The sequence below is a fragment of the Callospermophilus lateralis genome, unplaced genomic scaffold, assembly GCF_048772815.1.
Source record: "Callospermophilus lateralis isolate mCalLat2 unplaced genomic scaffold, mCalLat2.hap1 Scaffold_127, whole genome shotgun sequence".
NCBI lineage: Eukaryota > Metazoa > Chordata > Mammalia > Rodentia > Sciuridae > Callospermophilus > Callospermophilus lateralis.
In genome coordinates, this window is record NW_027512450.1 from 509,916 (window position 1) to 536,065 (window position 26,150).

Genomic DNA, 26,150 nt, shown 5'->3' on the forward strand with positions numbered 1-26,150 from the left:
ATTCCATTGATAGGACTTGTGAAGGTCAGTAGGAAGGTAACTAAAATATTACTAACAAACCAAATTTCAGGTACACAGGATTCCTCAGTATTGTGTAGCTCTGCATGACAAAGGGAGGCAGGTCTTTACCTCCCCCCTGCAGACTCAGTTGCTAAATCTGAAAACATGAATTGAGACTCATGTGTACTCACCTTCAACACCCAGTGACTCCATGCTGAGGAATATATTTCCCCCAAATTCCAAAGTGCTCAGTGCTGTCATATTAAGAGTACAAAATGACTGAGAAAATCTTGGAAATGAACTCACATGATGTTTATCTTCCTAGAAACCTGGAGCCAGGAGGCAGCTAGAGGCAGCTTTCACTCCATGAGGCTGTAGCTTCCTGTTTTGGTGTGCCCTGCATTCTGGGATAATTGCAAACGTGCTCCAGGGAGGGGTGCAGATGCTTCCCGAATGTCTTTTCTGTCCTCAACACACAATGACCACAGGCCCTGGCTTTCCTTGCCTTATGCTTCTCTGACTGAATCTTATCTCAGTTATCCTGGGTCAGTCTCTCAATAATACTGAGCTGTAATCTAGCTAGGAAATAAATTCCAAAAGGTTTCATAAATAGCAAAAGTAAAGAAATATGTGTAATATTAATCTTCTTGGCATAAACTATTGCTGCACTCAGTGAAGGCTATTTTCAACTCCATTGTGCGTTCAGAAATTTACTTTTGCTAAAAGAGAGCACACATCTGGGAACAAAGGGAAGAATCGATTCTGAGGCAGAGGCAGAGCAGTTGGGCGGAGTTGCCTTTTCTTCCAAGGGTGGAGATCCTCCTCTGTTCTCACTACATCTGGCAGCACAGATGGCAGGAAAATTAATAGGAGGGAGGCAGCATTGACCTCATGTGGATATGAGCAAGTCCTGGGACTGCACTGCAGGCAAATCTGACAATATCCTTAGAAGAGACCTTGAAAGTTCATGGAGTTCAGCTCCCTGCTGCTGCCCGGGCTGTGCTCCACACTGTCCCATGTCCTGAGCTAGCACCCAGAGGCCCAGGAATAGGTCACGGAGGAGAACTGGCGGTTCACCTCCCTAGGTAAACGTGGAAGCAATGTTAACATCTGTTTTGTGTTAGTTGTTGGAGAGAGGAACTGGGAAAAATGACTATATTTCAGTTCTCTCTATTGTATGTATTAAATCCATTATTGAAGTCATCAGAGGCAAAAAAAAAGACTATAGAAATATGTTCACCTTTAAATAGTTTAGTAGGGTAAATCCAATTGGTTTGTTTCAGGAACATATTGGTCATCAGTATGAATCGCTAAATAAGTGAATGGTTATTATAAATGTTGTCTATTGATTATACAACATCATCTATTGATCTTGGTTTTGTGAATATTCAAGGCTGTACCTCTAGACTGGACACTCGGTTTTGACAGGCTGATCCAGAAGTTATTATATCTCTGCCACTACCTCTCATTAAAGGTGTCCTCATGTGGCAGTGGCCTTATGCCAAGGCTCTTGGATTTGAAAGACAAGATTAGCTTTTCTGATTAAAATGACACCTGGATCTCATGCTGTTTTCTCCCTTTCTGTTTTCCTTGAACATGGACAGGATGACTCATTGGAATCCAAGCACAAAATTTGCAGTCTTAATGCTTTTCCAGCAACTTTCTTGGCCACATACCTTTGCTATGTGAAAGTGGTTAACTGCCATTTTTTAAGCCAAGTTTAATTCATTCAATTCATTCAAAAACACACCTAAACAACACACTAACTATTGTCAAAATAACCTTTTGACTTCTAAATGGCAATAAGTCTATGCCATATTAGTCAGAATGGTATTGGTTCAAGCTTCCTCTAAATGTTATTTCACTTGTTATATACAGGTTTAAGATTCAGAAATAATTTTAAAACTCTATATAAGAAGAAACTTTTTTCTTAGTCTTGACATCTTTTACTCCAATCATTTACCAATCTATCTCAGCTAAATTGGGTATCACTATTATGTGTTATCCCCCCACTTTTTTTTCTATTTAAAATTAAATTTGGAAAAAGCACTAGATAGATCCAGCCATGTATGTCTGAATAATAATACAAAATTAAATATAAGAGGGATTTATTATGAAGCAGGTTTGAAAACCACATGTATGAATCCCTGTATATGAATTTGAGTCCCTGTACACCAGCGATTAGGGGGTTGTTTCAAATTTGAATGTACTCAATATTTGATGAATAAATTCAAGTTAGTGGTGCCCTTCAGTCACATTGACCTGTGATTTTCTACCTTCGCTTCATGTAAAATATCTAGAAAGCTCAACATGCAGATATTTGACCCCATCTTCAAAACCTGCTCAGGTCTCAATCTAAAGGCAAAAAATTTGCATGTCTAGGGAACTCCCAGGCAATTCTCCTGCTGCAGACTTGCAGATCTCATTTTCAGTAGCATAAACTATTCCAAACAGTGCCTGTGAAAAACCATGGTTATATTTGCACTTCCTTCAATATGGGTAGACCATTTGTGTTTGGGAAAGGCACTGCCACATACAGCTTTAAAGCCATGTTTCTATTTAATATAACCTTTGCCTTACGATGGCAAATTCCACTTTAAATTTAGCCCAATAGCCTGATTTCCAACATATTACGACTCTTAAAATTATGTGAAAACAGTTCTGCAAATATGTACTTTCCTTGCTCCAAATCTAATAACCCTTATTATAATGGATTCCCACCATTTTCATCTCTGGAAACCATTATGATCCACATCTGGTCCTATATGAATAATCTTTAAAAACATGTTAATACTATAGTAAAATGGCATGTAGTGTCTAAAATTCACAGAAAAATGTGGAACCCAGTTATGATTCAATGGACATATTTTCAGCTTTTAGAAACATTTCCCTTTAAGTAAGGAAAGATAGGTACTTCCCATTCTTTCTTTCTGCTTCCAGGTTTGCTCACTCATGCCCACACTCACATCAAGAGGTCAAGTCTCCTGTGTTGGACTTGGCAGGAAAGATGCTACCTATGCCTGATGGTGGGACAGGCAGCTCTGATGAATGTCATGCAGCAGGTGTCTGATGGACTATTACTTAAATCTCTGCTTTGGGAAAGAGCAATCAAATAGTAGCTGTTGGTATTTGTTAAATGAAAATTCCAGATGTTGATATCGTTTCCCCATGGCCACTGCTATACGATTTGCACAGAGCTGCTGAAAAATGGTGGAGCCCAACAACTTCACAACTGTCACTGTGGATGGCTCTTTATTATTTGTGTAGTTTTTGCACAGTTCTTATGCCATGACTCAATAGATTTCATATGTGAAATTGAGTCCAATAAATAACATTTATTCAATTTATTGTTCCCAAATTCTATAAAGACTCTGATGTACATCCATGGGAAATTTTAATGTGACCATAGAATGTCATCATTTTGAGTCTATATTTAACATGGAAATGAATCTTTATGTGGCAAAATTCTGTTGAACAAATACATATATTCACACTTTGAACATGCACCAATAGAGGAAAGTGCAAACATTTGTTGGTTTTTCAGATAAATAAAAACTAATTCTTTCTTATTTTTGTTCTTTATAGTCCACTCAATAGAGAGAAGTTCTTCCCCACTACAGAAGCAGGTTCAGAGCTGTTCCAGAGTGGCTGTAGGATTGATAGGTGGTCTCTCATTAGATAGCAAAGACACGTCCCCTGAATTTATGAGACTCACACAAGGTTGGCAGGAATTTCATGGGAGTGAAATATTAGCAGAAACAAATGTAAGTACATTTAAAAATTTTGTTTTCAGTGACTTCATAAGTACACTTTTTAAGAGGATGTTGGTAACCTACTGAGCATTCTTAGGAGATGATGTTATCACAGAGCTGTTAGGGATGCTCTATGACTGGTAGAAGGTAAAGTACCCAGTTACAGACAAGCCAAGATTCAGTTCTGTCTGCTCCCTGAGCTCCATAGGCCTTTCCAGAGACTGCATAGCCACAGAAGGCTTGCCTGGCTCTCCTACCTCAACACTTGTCCCTGCTTGAATGTGACTGACCATAGCCACAAGACTGTAACCACTATAGTGTGGCTGAAAAGTCAAATTACAAATTCTGGGCAATTACAGGATACTGTGTAGGTTCCTGCTGCTGCCTGGAACATTTCCACACACCGACTGTCTGCGCACAACGCAGGCTTATTGTCTAACATCTGGAAGAGGAGCATAGGAGATGGTGTTAACTGGGTGTAACCAGAGGTGTCCTCGGAGCTGCGACCCCTCTGCAGCCTGCAGGAGAGACGCCATTTCCTCAGCTTTTCTGTTCTCTCTTCAAGGACAGCTGAGCACCAGCCTGACAGCTCTAGCTCCCACCTCGGGCCTTGTGTCCTGTCCCCTCCCCCTCCAGCCCTCGCCCTCCTTCTTGCAAGGACCCTGTGGTTACATACGGTTTACCTGGATACTGAATTCTCTTCTCATCTAAAGATCCTTAATCATATCTGTAAAGCCCTTTTTAACCATGTAAGGTCAAACATACCAAATGCTCAAAGATTATGATATAAACACCTTGGGGATTGTCATTATTCTGCCACAAGTACTACCAAATCATATACTGCTCTTACAAAATACAGATGAGAGCATTTAATTCATACATGCTTGGTAGAGGAAATTGTAGGGGATGGCCAATTTTTTTAAAAAGGTAACCTATGATTTATATGGAGTTTCAAAATATTCTTTTAGAAAAAAAGTTTAAATGATTAAATACTATAGAGTGCTACATAAGATAACTGAAAATATGTAAGATTTAAGGCATCTATTTTAGGCAAGTTAACTATACTAATTGCTTCTAATTACGTGGTTTTAATAAGAAGATTAGAATATTAATGCATTTAATTTAACATAAACTGATTTGTAAATAAATAATATGTAATAGAACAGGCATGATTGACACTTTTCTCCTGAGGATTCCTTAGTCTCTGGAATCTCTAATGTCTTTTTAACTAAGTAGAGGATATGATGATTGAGAAACCACAGCAAGGAAGATCAGAATGTTGCAAGTGTTGACACCAGGATGTAATGTTTTCTCAGTTATCATAGTATAAAAGGCAAGCAAGAGCACTGCTAGAGGTAAGTGAGGGTAAACACACATGCACAGGATTCATTTCCTGAAATTTACGGTGTAGATTCAAGTTTATAGAAAACATAGCATGGAGATTTAGGGAGGTGGTAATATACAGAGAGGGGTTGTTGATGTCAAGTGCCCAGAACACAGAGAGGAGGTGCTGAGGTCAAGTGCAGAGAGAAACGCTGATGGAGAGCCACATGCAGCAAACTCACCTGATGGTTCTTGTGGACAAGTGTCTGTTGCCATGCAATTGGGAATTCGTCAACACTGACAGCACCGATAGGCACCTGGAGTCTCATTGTGGTGACCCTCATGACATGCCCTTTAATATATTTTGTACAATCCACAGTATGATACTCAGGAAACCTTCCCAAATGTGCAAACTCCAAGATCTTTATGTTTTTTCCTTTTGATTTTACTAAATGCCATCAGATTCGAATATGAGTATGCAAGTTAAAACACACAACTCTATGTAGTACCACAACTGTAATGTGGCACCACAAAGAAACAACCTTTCAATCATTCTGACATGGTACTCAAATCATTTGAAAGTGCTACCAAGCTCCCTGTATGTTAAAAAACCCTCCTGGTTTTCCACAACACCCATCCAGGTTCTTCTTTTTTCTTTTTCCTCTTCCCTCACCTTTCATTCAATACTCACCACAAACAAGCAGCCTTGCAACAACTGCCCTAAGTCAAAAATGGATGTGTTGCTTCAGTAATGGACTCCTTTTCCTCTAGAATCTTCATGTTCTCTTCCACTAATCAGAGTTCTCTAGAAGAGCACAACAACAGCATGTGTATGTGTGCACGCGCGCACACACACACACACACACACACACACACACACACACGCAGATAGATATATCTAATCATTCACATATATACATATATATGTGAATGTGTGTGTATATGAATGATTGTCAAAGGAATTGTTTATTACCTTTTCTTACAGGATCAGGAGTGGACAGTCCCTCAGTGGTCATCTGCATGCTGGATAGCTGCAGGAATCAGTAGCTGCTTAGTCCAAGAAGCTGGAACCCAGGAAGAAGAAGGGCCAGCGATGTAGCCTACTCTGCGATGAAGCCCTGAAAACTCTCTGGAGGGTGGCTGCCAGCATCTGCTTTGCAAGAGTGAGAGAGCTGCAGCCTGGTGTCCTGGAGTGATCACAGCGACAACCAGAGTACCCCTCTAGAAGAACTGAGCTCCTCTCTTTACCTTCCTTGTTCTACCTCTTTGTTCCACCTGGGCCTCCGACCTACTGGATTGTGTCTCCCACTCGGTTCCCTGTCCCACATTCCAAACGTTCCAAGAAACACCCCCATCCACACAACCAGAAGCTTCTTCAGCTTAGGTATCTTTTAATCTAATCCAATTGACATTTCAGATTAACCATCCCAGCTCCCCAGCAGCTGTCAGCAGGCTTAGCCAATGTTCCTCTTTTCAGATATCTCCACTGACTCTTGTGACAACCATGCTCATGGATCAGCACTTCGGCTGGGGCTTGTTCATTTCCTTCTCTGGTCTCTCCTCTTCTCTCCACCTATGGGCCACTGACTGCTTGACCCTAAACATGGTGCCTCAGAAGTCTCCTCTGCTCTCACAGTTTCCACCACTAATGATATGCAGTTGGCAGGCACATGGATATCTCTGTTTGAAACCTCTTTTTTCATTTCTTATTTATTAATTGCCTGAATAAAATCCAACATATTGCATATCTATCATAAACTAGACATATTCCAAACAGATAGAAGATCCTTTGCCCCAAACTTGCTTTTCTTCCAATGCCCCCATCTCTGAGAAAGGTTAAAACTTCTCTCATACAAAAAAATCACGCAAGTCCTGCTGCTCCTACCTCTCTCTAGCTTTCCTGGTTCTCCTTCTTGGCACTCCCAGCTTTCTGTGTGAGCTGTGTTCCAGCTGTTAGCAGACAACCTTCGCATTATTCTGCTCTTATTTCCCTAATCCAAGCAAGTACCAGGGTGAGCTGGGACGGAAGCACATGTGGTTTTTAAGGCACGGCTTTGGGCTCTGCCTAAAACCCCAGGATTAGGACAACTTCTTTGCTGCCCTCCAGATGCTACTCTTGCCCCTGTTCTCTTGTGTGACTGTTCTCCTTTCTATCTGTCTGATACCACAAAACACTTCCCTGTCTTAATACACTTACACTTTATCGTCTCTGCCAGGAGCATCTGCTCACCACCACATTTCCTAACACCCCTCTGGTCTGGCACACTTTGTGAGGCAGGTTGTTATACTCTCACATGTGCTCTTAATGTGTGTACATCTTTATTAACATTTTATGATTTTATGCACCAAGATCAGTTTATTTTTCCACTGCTATATCCAAGTACCAACACTTTTCCTTTCCACACATTGATTTCATTTTAAAATGTTAAATATTTGAATACCTTGATGAATGGGTGATAGGGATAGTGATTCTCATTTACAGAACTTGAAAAGGGTTAGGTACAAAAAGAATTAAACAAAAAAGATTCCAAACAATGGTGCTCATTATGTCAGATTTTCTCATTGGAAATTACAAAGGTCATGTCTTCTGATGACATTATAAAATAAATCATTGAGTCTGTGCTTAGTGGTATAAACCTGTAATCCCAACATTTCAGGAGGTTGAGGCAGGAGGATGGCAAGTTCAAAGTCAGCCTCCACAACTTAGCGAGGCCCTATGTGATTCAGTGAGAACCTGTGTTTAAATAAAATATTAAAAAGGGCTAGGAAAGTGGCTCAGTGGTTAAGCGCCCCTGGGTTAAATTTTTGTATCAAAAATAATTAATTAATTGATTAGTTAATTAATTAATTAAAGATTATATATAACTATATATAAAAATTTCATATATAAGTTATATATATGCATATATATAAAATATAAGACCTACTTTTGAAACCTGTGAAATAAATAGCACATGGATAGACCCAAAATTAAAATGCTAAATTCAAGTTTTAATTTTAATTCTAGGATAAAAACTTGGATGAAAGAATGGTAAAATACACAAGGAGAGATTTAGAAAGGCTAAAAATCAAGAAGTAAATTGATAATTTAAACTTTAAACTATAAAATTAAGAGAATAGAAAACAAAAGTACAAATTGAAAACACTGAAACTAGAAAAAAAAATTCAGTCAAATTAAAGGAAAATATAAACACAAAGACATTGAAGAGTCCTTGAGGTGGAAGCATTAAAAATAAGTTGGTTAAAGCAATCACAAAGGTGACTAATGACTTATAAGAGAATATTATAAGAGAATAAATTGAATGAATACAGGTAAGCAAATTTAAACTTTGTTTGATTATATCAGTTAAAATTCAAAAGAAAGAGTTATAAATCATTACAAAATATGCAAAGATACAGAAACAACCAGAATTTTTTTTCTTTTTATCATGGAGAAAAGGGAACTTTAATAAAGGAGAAAGCATATAACCAGAAGCAGACAAATGAGAACAGTCTTCTGAGGTGAAATAGTTTCCCCAAGCATGAAGGGCAGGTGACATCACTGAAGGTGGACAGCTAGGACCAGGGAGGTTACAACTGTGAGCTTCCTGCACAGTCACCTCCCACAGTCAGACTCCCACCACCAGCTGTCCTTCCAACTTCACCTGTAAACCCAGCTGTGCTGGCCTGTGGGAGATATTCAGTGACGTTTTGCCTAGAGACAGTTCTCAGTGAGCACTGAACACCTGAAACTTGTGTCTGCTTGAAAAAGATCATTCCAATAGCTCCTATGTGTTTACCATTCTCACCCAGCCATTGCCAACTTTAAAATGAGCTGGAAATGACAATATAAATAGATACTCATTGGGAAACTTAGGTTTATAAACAAATACCTGAAATCAAAAAATATTATCTGCACTTCTGATTTCCCTGATATCAATTCTTTCAACAAGCAATACCTTGGAAATGAAGTGAGAGGATCTGGGGAGGATTCATTTTGATCTTTGCAAGCAAAAATATTGATTCGACCACATATTCATCCATTCCATGCATTTAAAAATACTTTGCCATCATCTACCTCGTAGATGGGTATCAACCTCCTCCTGTGTATGCACATGGCAAACACTGACCCTACATGGCAAAGAGACCACTGAAATTTCCTACTTTCCCCAAGTCTGCTCTTGCTCACAGAAGGTTAAACAGTATTTACAAAAGATGCAAACATACAGAAACATCCTACCAGAGGATGACAATCATTAACAAGGAAGTGCGACACACAAGAGCAGCCTAAAGCAGGTGGACTCCATAAGACCATAGGTGCTATTTTTGCCTCACTGAGAATGACTTTTTATCTGAAGCATGAAGCATGGGACAGATCAGCCAGGCCAGCTTGCTGAGGATAGGGCACGGGCTGTTCTAAATGTGGCCAGCACCAGTGGATGTGACTCCCAGAATTTGGCATGTTTCAGAAACACCTGGAGGGCACGTGAAAGCAGATTGTCAGTCTCTGTCTGGGGGTTTCAGACTCTAAGTAAGAGATAGGACTCCAGAGTACACATTCCTGATAAACCCGAAAGCAATGCCACTATTCTAGGAACCCACCTGGAAAACTACCACCTTACATAAAAACAGACACATAGTTGCAAGATATAGAACAGAGAAAACAGAGGCAGAACCACCCATGTACAGCCATCTGACCTTTGACAAAGGTGCCAAAACATATGCTGGAGAAATGACAGCCTCTTTTACAAATGGATCTGTAGATTGAAGAATGAAAGTAGATTTCTATTTAAGTCATCATTTTTGCTACTGTGATTAAAAGACCTGACCAGAACCAATGTAGAAGAGGAAAAGTTTATTTGAAGGCTCACAGTTTTAGAGTTCTCAGTCCATAGACAGCCCGCTCTCCAGGTAAGTCTGAACGTCATGGTGGCAGAGCATGGTGGAGGGCAGCAGCTCACGTAATGATCAGAAAACAGAGAGACTCCACTCACCAGATATAAAATACATGCCCCAAAGGCAAGTCCCCAGTGATCTACCTCCTCTAGCCATAAGTTACCCACCTTAGTCACTTCCCAGTTAATCCCATCAGGGGATCCATTTACTAATTGGGTTAAAGCTTGTTGTAATTTGATCATTTGTCCTTTAATCCTTCTTTCATTGTCTCACATATGAGCTTTTGGGGGACTTCAAACAAACCAACCATAACAACCCCTATACCTCGAAAGTCACATCAATATGGATCAAAGGCTAGAAATTACACAACTCTAGCTAAAATTAGGCTAGAAACTACACAACTCCTAGGACAAAATGTAGGGTCAACACTCCAACATACAGGCACCAGCAAAGTCTTTTTCAATAGGATCCGTAAAGCTCAGGAAATAATCCCAAGTATTAATATATGTGGTGACCTCAAATTAAAAATCTTCTGCACAGCAACAGAAACAATAATGTGAAGAGGAAACCTATAGAACATGATAAAAGCTTCACTAGCTAGTCTTCTGACAAGAGGATTAATATGCATAATATACAAAGAACTCAAAAAACTCAACATCCAAAGAGAAAAACCCAATTACTAAATGGGTAAGTTAATTATACATGTATTTCTCAAGAAAAGAAACACAAATTATCAACAAATATATGAAAAAAATTATCAACATCATTAACATTATAGAAGTGACAATCAAAACTACTCTGAGATTTCATCTCACACCAGTCAGAATGGAAGTCATCAAGAATACAATCAATAGGGCTAGAGTTGTGGCTCAGTGGTACAGCACTCGTCTGGCATGTGTGAGGGCATGGTTTTAATTATTAGCACCTCATATAAATAAATAAATGAATAAATAAAATATCCATTGACAACTAAAAAAATATTTTAAAAAAATACAAACAATAATAAATGTTGGAGAGAAGGTGGAGAAAAGGAGCCATTTTATAATAATGGTGCAGTTGTAAGTTATTAAAAGCATTATGGAAATTGGCATGCTAGTCCCTTAAAAGAGTAGGCACAGAACCAACATATGACTCAGTTGTAGCACTCCTCAGTATTTATCCTAAAGAACTAAAGTCATCTTACTATAACGATATATGCATACCCATGTTTATAGCAGCACAATTCACAATAACCAAACTGTGGAACCAGCTTAGGTGCCACTCAACCAATAAATGGATATATAAAATCTGGTGTATATACACAAGATAGTTTTATCCATCCATAAAGAAAAATAAAATGATGTCATTCATAGGAAAATGAATAGGATGGAGACCATTATGTTAATGAAATAAGTCAAACTGAGAAGGTCAAAGTTCATATGTTTTCTCATGGATGAAAGCTAGAGAGAAAAAAGAAGGCAGGGGCAGGGGTCTCATAGAAAACAAAGTGAGATCAGAGGAGGAAAGATACCAGGGGGTGAGTGGGACATATTATATTATTACTTGTGTGCCTGTGCAATAAAGCCCTTGCAGCTGCCCGTAAGGTGCGATGGTGGAGTAAGAGCACAGTGAGCTGAATCCTAGCAAATCCCACTATTATGTACAACAATAATGCACCAATAAAACAATGTGGAAAAATAAAGGAAACTACTGCCTAACAGCATAGTTTACAAGTGAAGAATGGAAGACCAGCCAACGTTGTTAAGAAATAAAAGAGACTGGAAAACAAGGCCAAGGTGGAGCTGAAAGGTAGGTGAGATCACGCCAAGGAGCGGTCAGGTACTAGAAGCCATCACAGGTTTTACACTGGAAGCAACAATTTGAGTTTTTAAATTTTCATTATTTTAGCTGTAGTTAGATCAGGTTGCTGGAAGCGAGTGAATGAAGGTAGAGAAACTAGTGTAGAGAAACCCTGGAAGCTGCCCGGAAGGTGTGATAGTGGGATAAGTGCACAGCGAGCTAAATCCTAGCAATAAAATGGTAAATGTGATGGTTCATCCTGCCCAAGTGCATTTAGAGATACAACAGGATACCATGGACTTAACAGATTGTTTGAAGTTAAAAAGAAACAAAGAACTAACAAAGCACATCAAATGGTTTTGAAGAGACTAAATATAGTGTACTGACTTACATGGAAGTGATTTATTTTTACTTTCATGGATCTTTTGGATAAGGTAGAACAGAGGAGGCACAGCATTCTGATTCCAATAAAATAAAAGAACTGGGCTAGCAGGAAAATCCTCCTACAAATAACTTAAGAATCTGGATTAGCCAGAGCTGTTTAAAAGATTGCAAACTCCAAAATGAGAACGCAAAATCCACAGGGGCTTTGAGTGAAGCAGGAAAAGGGAGGCTCTGATGGTTCAGGTGGAGCTGAAGTGGTGAGGCTTGGGCAAGGAGGTCGACATCTCGGCCTCAGACAGTGCAGGAAAACGAAGTTCACGAATGGGAAGAATGTCCTTTCTTGGCAGTGTGACAACCTCCACGAGAAGATAAACAGCCCAAATCAAGAGGCAAAGTCATGCTATGAGACAGTGAAGGTTACTTCTATCTAGACTTGGGAGTTGAGGTGAGGGTGTTTTCCAATGAAAGTGAAATCTCATGCTAGCACATTGCTTTATATTTGTTTGTTTTTTATATACCAAATGCCGAAGCCAAGATATGAATCTAGAAATTATTCCCAGCAGAGTAGCACCTGGTATGAGGAACAGAAACAGACTGGAAATGAATTGGGAGGAATATTAAAAACACCTAGGCCTCTCATAGTAGAAATAATTAAATAAGGAAAGGAAAAAAGAATTCATAGCTGACAAAGATAAAATTATCTACTACACTAAAAAGAGTAGACACTAAATAGGAGGGATAAGCCCCACAAACTTGAAATAACTTGAAAACTTGAAGAGTCTAATAAAATCAATGCATTTTAAATGAGATGGGATAAAGGGAAGTATTGAAATATAGAAAAGAAAAATATATATTAGCAACAGTGGAACTTCTAGAGATAACAAACAGTTATTCAAGTTAAATTTTAAATGAGTGACTTAAAGAGCATATTAAACATTGTTAAAGACAGAATTAGTGAAGTGAATGATATTTTGAAGATAATGCCCAGTACATTATGATTCATCAGATATGTGACAACTAATCAGAGAGAATTCTGGCATAGAAATATTAAGGCCACACAAAATATACTTCAGGTAAATAAATGTAATTATGAATAATGTTGCTGAAGAATAATAAAAAGAACAAGTATAGAAGTGTACATAATAGGTAATATCCTAAGAAAGTGGACACATTCTTTTCTAAGATCAAAATTCATGAAGGAATATTGAGAAATATATCCCCCAAATCCACCAATGCACTAGATAATGAGAAATCTCAGCATCTTCCCATTATAACAACCCAACCCTTCCTCAAGAAATCCTGACAGGAGTGACTCACACAGATTTAAAAAGAAAGAAAGAAAGGGCAATAATCAGGATGAAGAAAATGATGATGACGATGTGTTTGTGTGTGTTTGTGTATGAAAGAGACATTCTATTAATCTATTAATTACTAAACATTCTATTAATTATTAGACATTCTAGTTAATCTTTCACATGCACCTAGAGTACTTCAATTACCAAGATAGTACAGCAAAAGAAATCTCAACAGTAATAGAACCATCATGTACACTCTATGAGATTTGAATTCATACTAAAAAGAATCTTCAAAGCCACATATTTTGGGAAACAAAACATGCACACACAACTAATCACTGATTTAAGTAAAGAATATACCGCAAAAAAGATTTAATGCTGTGTCTCAGTCCCTTTTGTGATACTCTGGCAGAATTCTTGAGGCTGGGTAAGTTACAGTGAGCAGAACTGCATTGGCCAAGTGAATGCCTTGCAGGAGCCTTCTTGCTAAGTGGTCATTTTGAGGGAGGTGGGTGGTCACAGAACAGAGCTCAGCATCTCCCCAAGGCAGGGCGGCAAGAAGGAGCCAATCCACTCTCAGGCACCCTCTTTGCAGTGGTATGAATCCAGTCATGAGAAGGAGCCTTCATGACCTAAATGCTCCTCCCCACTCTGTGGCACAGGAGAGCTGGAGATGAAGTTTCCAACACGTGAATCATGGGGACATTTTCAAACCCCAGCATATCCATTAGCATAAAAAAAATGCTGTTAACAACATTTGGGGGTTGCACCCCTATCAGTCCTTTGAAAGAAATTTTCAATGTTAAAATGCATCCCCTTGAAATAAAGGTTGAGACCTCCATGGAGAATCCTTAGCTCAGAGAGTTAGAAGAAGGACAGAGTAACCAGAGCAATACTGAAGCACAAAGGATCTAACAGTTAGTGAAATAGAAAACAGTGTGTGGGAAAACATAAGTCTAATTCTTTCAAAAATACTAACACAGTGCTTAAACCTTGGTGGTTACTCTAGGCAGTGGGAGGGTCATTGCCGGTCACTTCAGGCCATGGCTCACAGGCGTCATGTCCTGGAAGGGCTCTTATTTCTGTAACCATTGCCCCACTCTCTTTCTCTACCTGCCTCTGCCTCTGCCTCTTTGCTGCCCTAAGGAGAGATGCTTTCCTTCACTGGGCCCTTCTGCCATAATGGAATGCCTCACTTTGGGCCCAAAGCAATAGAGGCAGGAATCTGTGGACTGAGACCACTGAAACCTTGACCTCTGTGCAAACGTTTCCTCCTCTGTGTTTCTTGTTGGGTGACTGGGCTACAGTGCTGATAAGGTTAATTCAAACATAGGCTTAGGTCTATTTTTTTCCCAGCTTGACAAACACTGTGTGTGTGTGTGTGCTTGGAAGTGAACCAGGTATTAAGCATGCTGGAGAAGCACTCTTCAAGTACGCATCTCATACTGGGGGTCACAGCCTCATGGCCTGACTGCCTCCTCATGGCGTGGTTCCCCACTAGATGTGCCCTGTGTAACGGAGTCCTTCAGGTTGACCTGGAGGACATTGGATTAGGTATTCAGATCTTAATGAAGACAGAAAGATCTCTGGAAAAGCGAATATGTGACAATGATAAAAACTAATGCTGATTTTGCTTCCCACAAGACATAAGAAAATAATGTAGCAGAAAAAAAAACAACATCATTCTGTGGTATTGAGCACACAGTGTGTACGCATGTAACACTGGCTGAGGGGGTGGGCTGGAGAGGCAGAGCAGCAGCATTCTCTACTCTAGTACCACAGAGTCCCATCAGGGTACTGTTCCTTTAGTCCCTCCCACACTCACGTCCTACCTTTTTGAGCATTTTTATCAATAGGTGCTGAATTTTGTCATGTAATTATTCTACATGAATACATGCTATCATGTGTTTCTTGGCTTTTCAATAAAGCGCGTTACATAAGGATATTTGTGTCTATACTCAGGATGGACTTTGGTCTGTCAATCTTGGGTTTCTTCCGTGGTTTTATCCTGGCATCGACTTTTCTGGTTTGATCCTCAGGTAATACCAGCTTCATAAAATACATGGTGACCTGTTCCCTGTTCTACTTCCTGGAATTGTTTGTATAAGATGGGAATTAATTCTTCTTCAAATGTGAGGTGGGATTCTCCAGGGATATCATCTATACCTGAAGAGATTTTTGGAGCTTTTTATATGAGGAACTTTATTTCCTTCATGGTCACTTGGCTTTTATGTAAGTAACGGCCCTGAAACAGTTTAAGATCCCCAAAGCCTATGTGCTCACTCTCCATCACCTTTAGCAGCGGTCAGAAGACTTGGGTGGAGAGGCTGTGGGGCACGTGGTGAAGCACCAGCCACTGCTGCAGGCAGGCTGGACCCTGCCCACTGCCCCTCTGGCTTCTCTGCCCTTGGGATTATGGAGATGATGGCACAGAACACTCTGGAATGTCCAACGTCTTTCTAGATGTGTCTTCTCCAATACCTGCCACCCACCCTCCCCACACACCTCAGGGAGGGGCCTGAAGACTGGGGAAGGGATTCTTTCTGCCCAAAATAGTCAGCTCAAGCCTACAATGGCTCAAAAGAGAATCTCCATCTCCACTAGGTCAAGGCCAGCAAGGCCCCCTGTACCCTGGTTCAAGGCCCATGAGTCTATCTGCACTGAACAGCAGAGGGAGGCCCCGTGGTCCAGGCCGTGGACTGAATGGCTTCAGGCTTCTGCCCTTGCCCTGAGCCCTCATTCTCTTTTTAAATTTCTTTTAAAGTTGTCTCTTCTGTTTTTAAATCTGACTTTTTAAAACAAAACAAAATTTGGAATCTCCATTTTATTATACAAATTGTGAGAAACAAAGATTTTTGAAGAACCATCTCTGCTATCCCAGATGCCAGGGAGGAAGGCCAGGGCAGGGGGAATGTCCCAGGGAAAAGAGCCTCTGGTGTCGGGGGCGGGGGTGTGGTCCTCGTGGAAGCAGACGTGCTCTTGGCTGGAACCCGCGTGGGGAAGCCGGAGGCAGGTGGCACGCCTCACTGCTGAAGCCGTTTCGGTCCCCTTCCTGACAGGTGTTGGCTGCACGATGTCCGGATGCTCGGAGCTCGGGGTCTTCTGGGTGTATGCTGGTCTGTCTCACCAGGGCGCATCCACTAGAGCCACTCTGTTTTGGAACCTAGGGCACCTGTGGCCTCCTGGCCTTGGTGTCAATATCCTTCTGGAGGCACAGCACGCAGCAGCATAGTTGCCCATGCAGGTGGCGACTGTCCTAGTGACCCCTCCAGCCCCTGCTGCTGTGAAGGGATTGCCCTGAGGAGGGACTCTGAGAGGACAGCTGGGGCCGTCTGTGACCCACCTGTGGAGGACCACCCCGGGGCTGGGCCAGGGGTGCTCAGGCCTGCAGAGCACAGGTCAAGCTAGGGGCTGGGCTGGGAACAGGTGTGTCCATGTGGAAGAAGCTCAGAGGAATGGTGGGCACGCTGCCCTGACCGCTCGGCCTCCTCAGGCTGCTGCTGCTCACAGGGCAAGCGAAGGGCGGGCTCGCTGCAGCCTTGTTGGGGTGGACACTGGGGGGATCTGCAGGGCTTGGATGAGGCTGAACTTCCCTACAAAGCACAGGGCTCACCTGGAGCACGCAGCACACCCTCTGTGTTCTCTGCTGCTAGAGGATGAGGTAGGTGGCCTTGGCCTCCTGGGATTTCCTCTGGTCCAGGGACACCCAGGTATTGTAGGGGTCATGACCATGTCAAACATGATGGTCTTTTTGGCAGGGTCAGGGTGTCTGGGAAGCGCACTTGCCTGCTACAAGGACTGGGTGAAGGGTTCTCACCCTGGCTCAGCCATGGGTGCCCCATCACCTCCTCCAGGGTGGGCGTCTGAGTGGAGTCCACTGTAAGCATCTGCTGGATGAAGGCTGCTGGCGTCCTGGAAAAGGTGCGGGGAAGGTCGTAGCTGGCCTGCACGATGAGCTTCTGCAGGCGCTTGGTGGTGCGTGCCTTAAATGGGCATCTCCCTGTGAGCATAAGAGAGTGACACGCAGCTCCAGACCTCCACGGGGGACCCTCATATTCTTGCCACTGCACGACTTCAGGGGCACGTACAGAAAGTGCCCCAGAACCTTTTGAGCCTCTGCCCAGGTACGAACCTGGCGCTCAGGCCAAAGTCCATGAGCTTGATGTTGCCGCCCTGGCATCCACCACCATGTTGCCAGGCTTCAGGTTCACGTGCCTGATTCCTCTGTCGTGGAAGTGATGCAGAGCACCCACGATCTCCCTGAATACTCTGTGGGCCTTCTACTCCCTCAGGCCACTGGCCTCTGGGATGCAGGACCGTAGCTGTCCCCACCTGCGTGCTCCATAAACATGAGGACTTGCCCATGGTCTCCGTGACCTGGAAGAGCTGGATCATGTTTCAGTGATCCAAGGCCATCAACCTCTCCAGTTCATATGGGATGGACATGTTCCCTCTGTCCTCACCACAACTTTCACTGCCACCTCTTCCTCTGTGAGGAGATGGTGGGCTAGCAACACCTGGCTGAAGGCTCCCCACCCAAGGTCCCTCACGACCTGGTAATGGTTCATGAGGGGTGACTTGTAGCAGGGGCTTGGCTCCTATGCTATTCTGACTTCACTGACTGTGCATCCTAAAGCCAGAACACCAACTAAGGATGCTAGCTAAAAAAATAATAAGAAGAAGAAACCCAAACAAAATACCCAAGCCAACAACTGAAAGACAAAATAAACAAAAGCCCAAATCAAAAAACCAACAGCAAAACACCACAATTACCAACTACCAGCCACCAACCACCAACCCACAAACATGCTAACTATCTGAGAGTCCAACAGGTTACCACCAAGAGCTTCCTGTGCTCATGGACAAAAACCCAGATGCAGCCACCCTCTTATATGGCCAGGGGTTGAAATCCCATCCCAGTGGCCCTAGTCACGCCTGGGAATAATCCCCAGTGGTCATCTCACTCCGGGACCTTCAGAACCTTCTCAACATTTGTAATAAGAATAAGAAAGGACCCTGGAAGCTTTTGGTTTCAGGGAGTTATAGGAACCAACAGTTACACGTTTAGAGATTAAAACTTGTGGGATACTTCAATGATCTTTTCACTTGGAATCTGATGAAAATCCGTAACAACTTTGGGCCTTTAAAGCTTCCTCCTATCTACACTCAAAGTGCTCAATTCCTATTTCTTCCAACTCAGAATGATTGGTGTCCTAGGGATGATAGTGCTTCACTCACATGGTGACGCTACCACAAAATGCTTTGTCCCCTAACACACTCTAGAACTTGGCCTTAACACCTATGGGGTTGAGAGGGAGGAACACTCCTCATCCCTTCCCCACAAGGTTCTCTTCAGATTTTGCTCTAGAAACCCTGGATCCAAAGGCAGTTCAAAGTGATACAGGGTAAAATACAGAAGCAGAAAATCCTAGAATTAGCAAATAAGTCAAGTACCTTAGACTGGTAGTTTATTAACAATAGAAATCAACTTCCTATGGTTCTGCTGACTGGCAAGTCCAAGGTCAAAGCACCTTGTTGCCATTTTGTTTTTTGTTTGTTTGACATACTGAACATTGAATCCAGGGCCTTGGGCATGTCAGGCAAGTGCTCCACCTTTAAGGTACATCCATGAACTTTTTTTTTTTTTTTTTGAGGCATGGTCTCACTCGGTTACTCAGGTTGGTCTTGCATGTGTGAACCTCCTGCCTGAGTGTCCTGAGCAGAGAGGATTAGAGCCAGTCATGATTTGGATGCTACGTGTCCCCTGCACAGGCTCCTGTGCTAGTGAATCAAGAAAATGTAAAGAAAACCAACACATAAACATTAGAAGCTAAAAGTGTAGAATGAACTAATTATATAAATAACTATATAATCTATATTAAATAGACATTTTACAAAGTAAGGATAATAAAAACTGACTCAAAGTGAAACATAAACCTTAATAAACGATTAATGAAATTAAAGCCATAGAAACTACAGTATAAATATGTCTTTCTTCCAATCTCTTCAACATCAACACACACCAGGCCCAGACAGTTTTTTAACAAAAGTTCTATAAAACTTTAAAAGAACGTGTAATCCTTAAATTATATAAACTGTTCCAGAGGACTATAATGTGAAAGTTTCCAAACTCATTTTATGAGGCTACTAAAACTGTAATAGCAAATCCAGGCAAGGATAGTTTGAGAAAGGAAAATTGCAGAGAGATCAAAGTTAAGACTATAAATGCAAAAATGTTAAATAGAATATTGGCATCTGAGCACACTCACCAAGTTTTGAAAGTGAAAATACACCATGGACAAACTAGATTTATCTTAGAATGGCCAAAATTGTATCCAGAATGTTACATAAACTACAAATGATATTCTTCAGGCCTTATTAACATATTGGAGGAGAAAATGTACCGTGATTATTTCAACAGATGCAAACCAGGCTAGACAATCGAGGACTAGCAAACAGCTTGAAGCATGTGCCTCAAAAGCCAAGGGTAAAGGAAAACTATCAAAAAATCAGTCCAAACTAATAGCTCATGGTGGCATTTTAGAAGTAGTCGAATAAAAGCATGGAGCAGAAATGTCATCACTATTGGTACTTGTGTACTACATGGTGCTTGAAGCCCTACGCCAGGGAACAAAAGAAAGTTAAAAAAAAAAAAAAACAAGGAACAAAATACCCATTACAAAAATAAGAGTGACTGTCTAATAGACATTGCAGGAAAATGTGAGATTCTATGAAAATCTGAGATTACACAAAATGCGATCATATAAAAATCATATGACAATTAATAGCAGTGTGTGCTGCTCTACCCTGGGATTCACTTTACCCTGTGAATAGATAATTAAAATGAAGATACCATCAAATTCTGCTACATACTGAGTAGGGTACTACCAAATATTAATTTTTAATAAATACAGATAGACAAGTTTATTCTTGGACTTAAATGTAATCATCTTTCTCATAATGGAAATATATTACCCCAAATGCTTCTTTTCTCAAATCGTGGTAATGATGCTCTCTAATTCCAGTAAAATTTCTACCAAGTCCGTTTTGTGAAACTTAAAACTGATCTTAACCTTATATGAAGGTAAAATGACCAACAATATTCAAAACAAATTCAACAACCAACCAAGTCTCATGTAAATCATGATGCTACAGTATAGTACAGCAGTTCGATCTTGATATAATTGCAAACAACACACCCCTTCTGATGAAATTAGCCAGAAGCACGTCGACACCTACAAACCTGTGCACGTATTGTAAATTTTTATGGCAGCTGAAATCACAAATTAGCATATTCAATAAAAGGTGTTGGACATAATATGTATCCATATGAAAGAAAATATGCTCTGATTGCTTGGCACACAAAACATCATCTGTAATGCTTAACCATATAAATGTAAAAGAAAAAATATATAATTTTAGAAGACAAATTTTATCAATAAGATATTTTATGTGATCTCTAAAGGAAAAATAAAGAAAAAGCTAAAAAATTCTCTTACTAAACTAAACATCATGCTTTAAGTTAAAAGGTAATCAATCTACAACTGGAATATGATATTTCAAACACATAACTGAAAAATTCTTAATATTCAGAATATAAAATAAATAAAATGACAACTATGTAGAAGTGTAAGAAACCATAATGGGTAAAAGGATATGAGCATTCAATTCATAGATCTAAAAAAATGAATAAAAAGAATATGAAAAACAATTACCTGACCAAGCAAACAGAAATATGGTAAAATATCCCATAACCATTGAGTTGGCTCAGTATACACAAATCAGGAAAAAACTGACAACACTCAGGAGAGTCAGGGACCTCTCAGGATCACAAGGACACATGCACTAGAAGAGTTATTGCAGAGTTGTTTGCAATAGGAATTTCATAATGACTTCCCTAGAATTAGAGGAATAAATAGTATCTATGGAAAAAATGAAATGACAATTAGTAGATTGTGTTGGATGGATAATCATTTCATGGCCTTAAGTTTGAATGAACATAAAATAATTGAAAGAACCCATGTAATAATTTCACAATTCATGTAAGTAGAAAAAAATGTTTCATTTTATATATTTCTGTCATCTTCCTATCATCTGTAGAAATATCTACATCTAGGTGGTTATAACAACAAATATATTAAAAAAGTCCAAAGTTATGATATAAAACAAAATATTCCACTGGACTAAGAAGAAGGTGGAAGGATTTGTTTTAGAGAAGATCAAGAGCTGTAGTCACTAGAGAGAGGGAAAAAGAAATGTTTTTAAAAACTAATATGTGCTTGCCATTATTTTTATACTACATAATGGATTTCCAATATTTTATATTTCTTTAAGATTAAAAAAAATGTGTTCTTCCTAAGTATGCCAAATTATTGGCACTTCATGATTGCAGGGGTGTTGTTTTATAAGGAAGATATTACATTGTTCTTACCAAGAGTACATGTCAAGAGACGATTCCTGAAACCCTCAGAGGAAAAGAGCACCCATGGCTTCTGGAAGCAAATTGATGTGCTCCTGCCTCAACCGCTCAGCCACTCCTCTCAGAGCATTGACACAGCCACTGCAAACAAGTGATATCCCCGGAATGACCATGCCTAGGAAATGTACTGAAAACCAATTCTATAATCATAAATTAATCTCTAAAAATGTACCCACTTAGTACAGCTAAGTTAGGTACCAGGTGTTTCTTATGGCATCTTTTAAGTCAATAGATTTCAGCCAATAGAACCATGCTATCGTAGTGTGGTCCATGGACTGGCAGCATCAGCAGCAACTTGGAGCTTATTAAAAATGCAAAATTAAAGGCATCTTCTCAGATGTATAGAACCAGCCTTCTTTAAATGAGAGCCCCAAGATATTAAATGCACATTCAAGTCAAATGCCACCACTATAAAAATTATTTACTTAGACAAATTTAGGTGCTTCTTTGAGGAAATACTCTAAGCACTCAAAGATGTCAATCATTTTTTCCCATTGTTTAAAGAAATAGTGTAAAGAAAAACCACAAACTTTCTATAGTAATTACTTTCATAAAGGCTACTTGTGTCTGATTTATCTGGACATAGAAAATTAAGATGGACTTGAGTTATTCACTTATTTTATATTTGATTTTTAATAAAACATGATCAATTGGGTGCCCAAGGCCAAACACATGGCTAGAGAACTCAAGTTTTTCTGACAAACGCAACACATCAGTGGAAAGTAACCTACTATTTTACAGGTGGGGACAGGAATGCTGGATTCCATATTTGAACTGGAACCAGATTCTGATTAGATGCTCATTTTTAAAACAAATGATTTTCATATCTGGAGGAAAAGCAATACACAGAGAAAGAAATCACAGAGATTCCTTCACTAAGCCTTAGCTTCCTGGTCCATAAAAAGAAAAGGCCACCAGAAACATCTCTGAATTCTGTTAAACAAATTAATGTTTGCAAGTGATGCTTTTTTTTAGTAAATATCAATTCCTTCCAGGGTAGCATTTCCACATCACACCCTCTCTCCACAGGTGAATTTCCTGCCAACAGGAATTGACTGTGACTGTTTTCTTTTTTTTTTCTTTTGCTTCAACATTCTGTAGAAAAATGTGATGCTGAAGCCTATTTTAGACTTTGCTTTTCATTCTTTGTGAAGCGTCAATTCTATAGTATCTTCCTCCTAATCTCTATAATGAAAGTTTTGTTACAAAGCAAAGAATACCAGAAATTTGTCTGGGAAAAATGCAAGCTATTCACAGATCACACAATGCTCCATCTTGAGTTTTGATGAAAAGCTTAGAAAACTGAAATGGATTCACATGAACCTGTGCTTCACTGTTGAAACTATTGTTTGCAGTTAAAGGACAGAATACCAACTGGATAATCAATAACTTTCAGGCCTGTGATTTACATTTTCTAAATGAATCAATGCTATGTTTACTCTATTTCAGAAAAAAATGAAATTAGACTACTAGTGTATTTTAGTAATATTAATAATCTAAGGATAACATGTTTACAATTAGAAATTTATACATACAACTTGTAGTTGAACGCCACTTGAATGTCAACGGAAGTTAACTATTATTTAAGATTACAGTGCACTTTAGACCCCTTCTGTTATTTTAGGAAGCTCTTTCTGATGAAATGTGTTTTGTGTACTAAGATATTTCACATTCTCTGACGAGTTCAGTGGTGGGAATGTAGTGCCTGATTTATTTTGTTAAATTCTCCTTTTTCAGATCTCTGTGCTGCACTGCTGTTGCCCTTTGTAAATACCAAGAAGAGGGCTTTTTAATCCTGCCTCCCTTAGAAAGACTCAGCACTGACTTCAGAAGGAAAACAAAAAGAAAAAGAAAAGAAAACTTGTTGAAACTTCAGTTTGGAGCTTTCTACCAATCAAAAATAAAATTCAAATATGTCTGTTTGTTCCTTTATTAGTATGATGATGTAAATAAATTGAGAAGTGAGTATTTTTAAAGCCTACCTATCTTCCAGATTCAGCTCAACAAGTAAGGAGATTAAAATTTGTTGATTTCATCCTTATAATAAGAAATATACTGGAAAAATAAAACAATAATTTTTAAAACCCCTGAAAATCAATGACTTTATTTTGAACCATCAGAAAGCAAGTTTTCTGGACCAACTAACAACTCCAAATCTGCAGAGATAGGAGCATAGATTGTGACTGAGATCAGTTTACCTACATTAGAAATCCCAAGAGCGCAGCTGGTGAGAAAGCTTGCATAATGGCTGGATGACCTGTTGGGGAGTATGAAGCAGCAGGAGAGAAACAAAGTCCAGGGCAAATGCTTAGCAGAGGACCTAAACCTTCATAGACTTTTTATCCTAGAACTCAACCAAATTTTTCGTTGTAAAGAGTCAAGAAAATACCCATGTTTCCAATGGATGAAGAGAGAAAACCCTATTTAGAAATATATTTGCATCTGGCAAGTGGAGTCTCTTTCTTTGCATACTGACCATCATGTGAGCCACTTCCCTCTGCCATACTCGCCCGCCATGTTGTTCTGCCTCACCTCAAGCCCTGAAAAATGGAGCCGGCTTTCATGAACTAAGAAGTACTCTGTTACTGTGAGCACTCAAATAAACACTTCCTACTCTACAGTTGTTCTGGTCAGTATTTTAGTCACAGTGAAGAAAAGGCTGACTAAAACACTAGGAATAGGGAATCACGCATCAGAGCACACTGTAGCCTTCGGCATCACCTAAGGGAGAGAAGGATGGTAGGAGAGAGAGCTCACAGCCAGGGCACACAGAACCACTAACACTGGGCTTATTCACACAACTACAAAGTGCTTCCCCCACCCCATAATTTACCATCTCATCAACCAGGTTTGGAAAAGTAGTGGGAGATTATAAGGAAAGAAAGAGTTTTTAGGGAAGACAAAAGGGATAGGAAAGTAAGCACATTGTAGGAAATTGAAATATGTCAACCAAGTGACTGAATTGACACATCACTCCACCATTATGGATAATATTTTAGAGAAATGCAAATTAAAACTGCTCTAAGATATCATCTCACTCCTGTCAGAATGGCAGCTATTATGAAGAAAAACAACAATAAGTGTTAGTGAGGATGTGGGGGTAAAAGGTATACTCCTACATTGCTGGTGGGACTGCAAATTGGTGCAGCCAATATGGAAAGCAGTATGGAGATTTCTTGGAAAATTGGGAATGGAACCACCATTTGACCCAGCTGTCCTCAGACTATAACCAAAGGATATAAAAACAGCATACTGCAGGGACACAGCCATATCAATGTTTATAGCAGCATAATTCACAATAGCTAAACTGTGGAGCCAACCTAGATCCCTTCAGTGGATGAATGTATAAAAAAATGTGGCATATATACACAATGGAATTTTACTCAGCAATAAAAGAGAATAAAATCATGGCATTTTCAGGTAAATGGATGGCATTGAAGAAGATAATGCTAAGTGAAGTTAGCCAATCCCCCCAAAAACAAATGCTGAATGTTTTCTCTGATATAAGAAGGCTGACTCATAGTGGGGTAGGGAGGGACAGTGTGGGAGGAATAGATGAACTCTAGATAGGGAAGAGAGGAAGGAGGGAATGGGAGGAAGCAGGGGATTAGCAAGGATGGTGGAATGTGATGGACATCATTATCCAAAGTACATGTATGAAGACACGAATTGGGTGTCAACATACTTTATATACAAACAGAGATATGAAAAGTTGTGGCATATATGTGTAATAAAAATTGTAATGCAAAAAAACCAAAGAACATGTATAAAGACATGAATTGACATGAACATTCTTTATATATAAAGAAATGAAAATTTGTGTTTTACATGTGTAATAAGAACTGTAATGCATTCTGCTGTCATATATTCAAAAATAAAATAAAACACAATAAAAACAAAACAAAACAAAAACATTCCCCAGCAAACTAGGAGTAAGAGAGACTTCCTCAACCTGATCATGAACCCCAGCAAAAGCCTGCAGCTATTACCCTACTTATGGGTGGTAAACTGGACACTGTCTCCCTGAAACCAAGACCAAGGCAAAGATGCCTTCTCCCACTGTTATTCAGTGTTGCATTAGAATTTCTGCCTGGTGCAACAAAACAAGAAAACAAAAATAACACTTATAAGATAAGATGGATGAAATGAAACTATTTTTTTACAGATGACATGATTATATAATGATTATTAATGAATATCTTATTTTGTCACATGCATTTTCTGCATTTACTATTATGATCATACAATTTTTCTATTTGAGCC

General features: G+C 39.8%; 1 protein-coding gene across 1 annotated transcript in view; it reads right to left on the reverse strand.

Annotated features, from left to right (window-relative positions):
• Positions 1-17,130: 17,130 nt before the first annotated feature.
• The window catches only part of LOC143387303 (ATP-dependent RNA helicase DDX1-like), a 46,432-nt gene continuing 37,412 nt past the window's right edge, over positions 17,131-26,150 (reverse strand). Inside the window, exon 7 of the mRNA XM_076841823.1 lies at positions 17,131-17,408. Coding sequence (XP_076697938.1) covers positions 17,131-17,408 — 278 coding nt within the window. The remainder of the gene's footprint in view (positions 17,409-26,150) is intronic.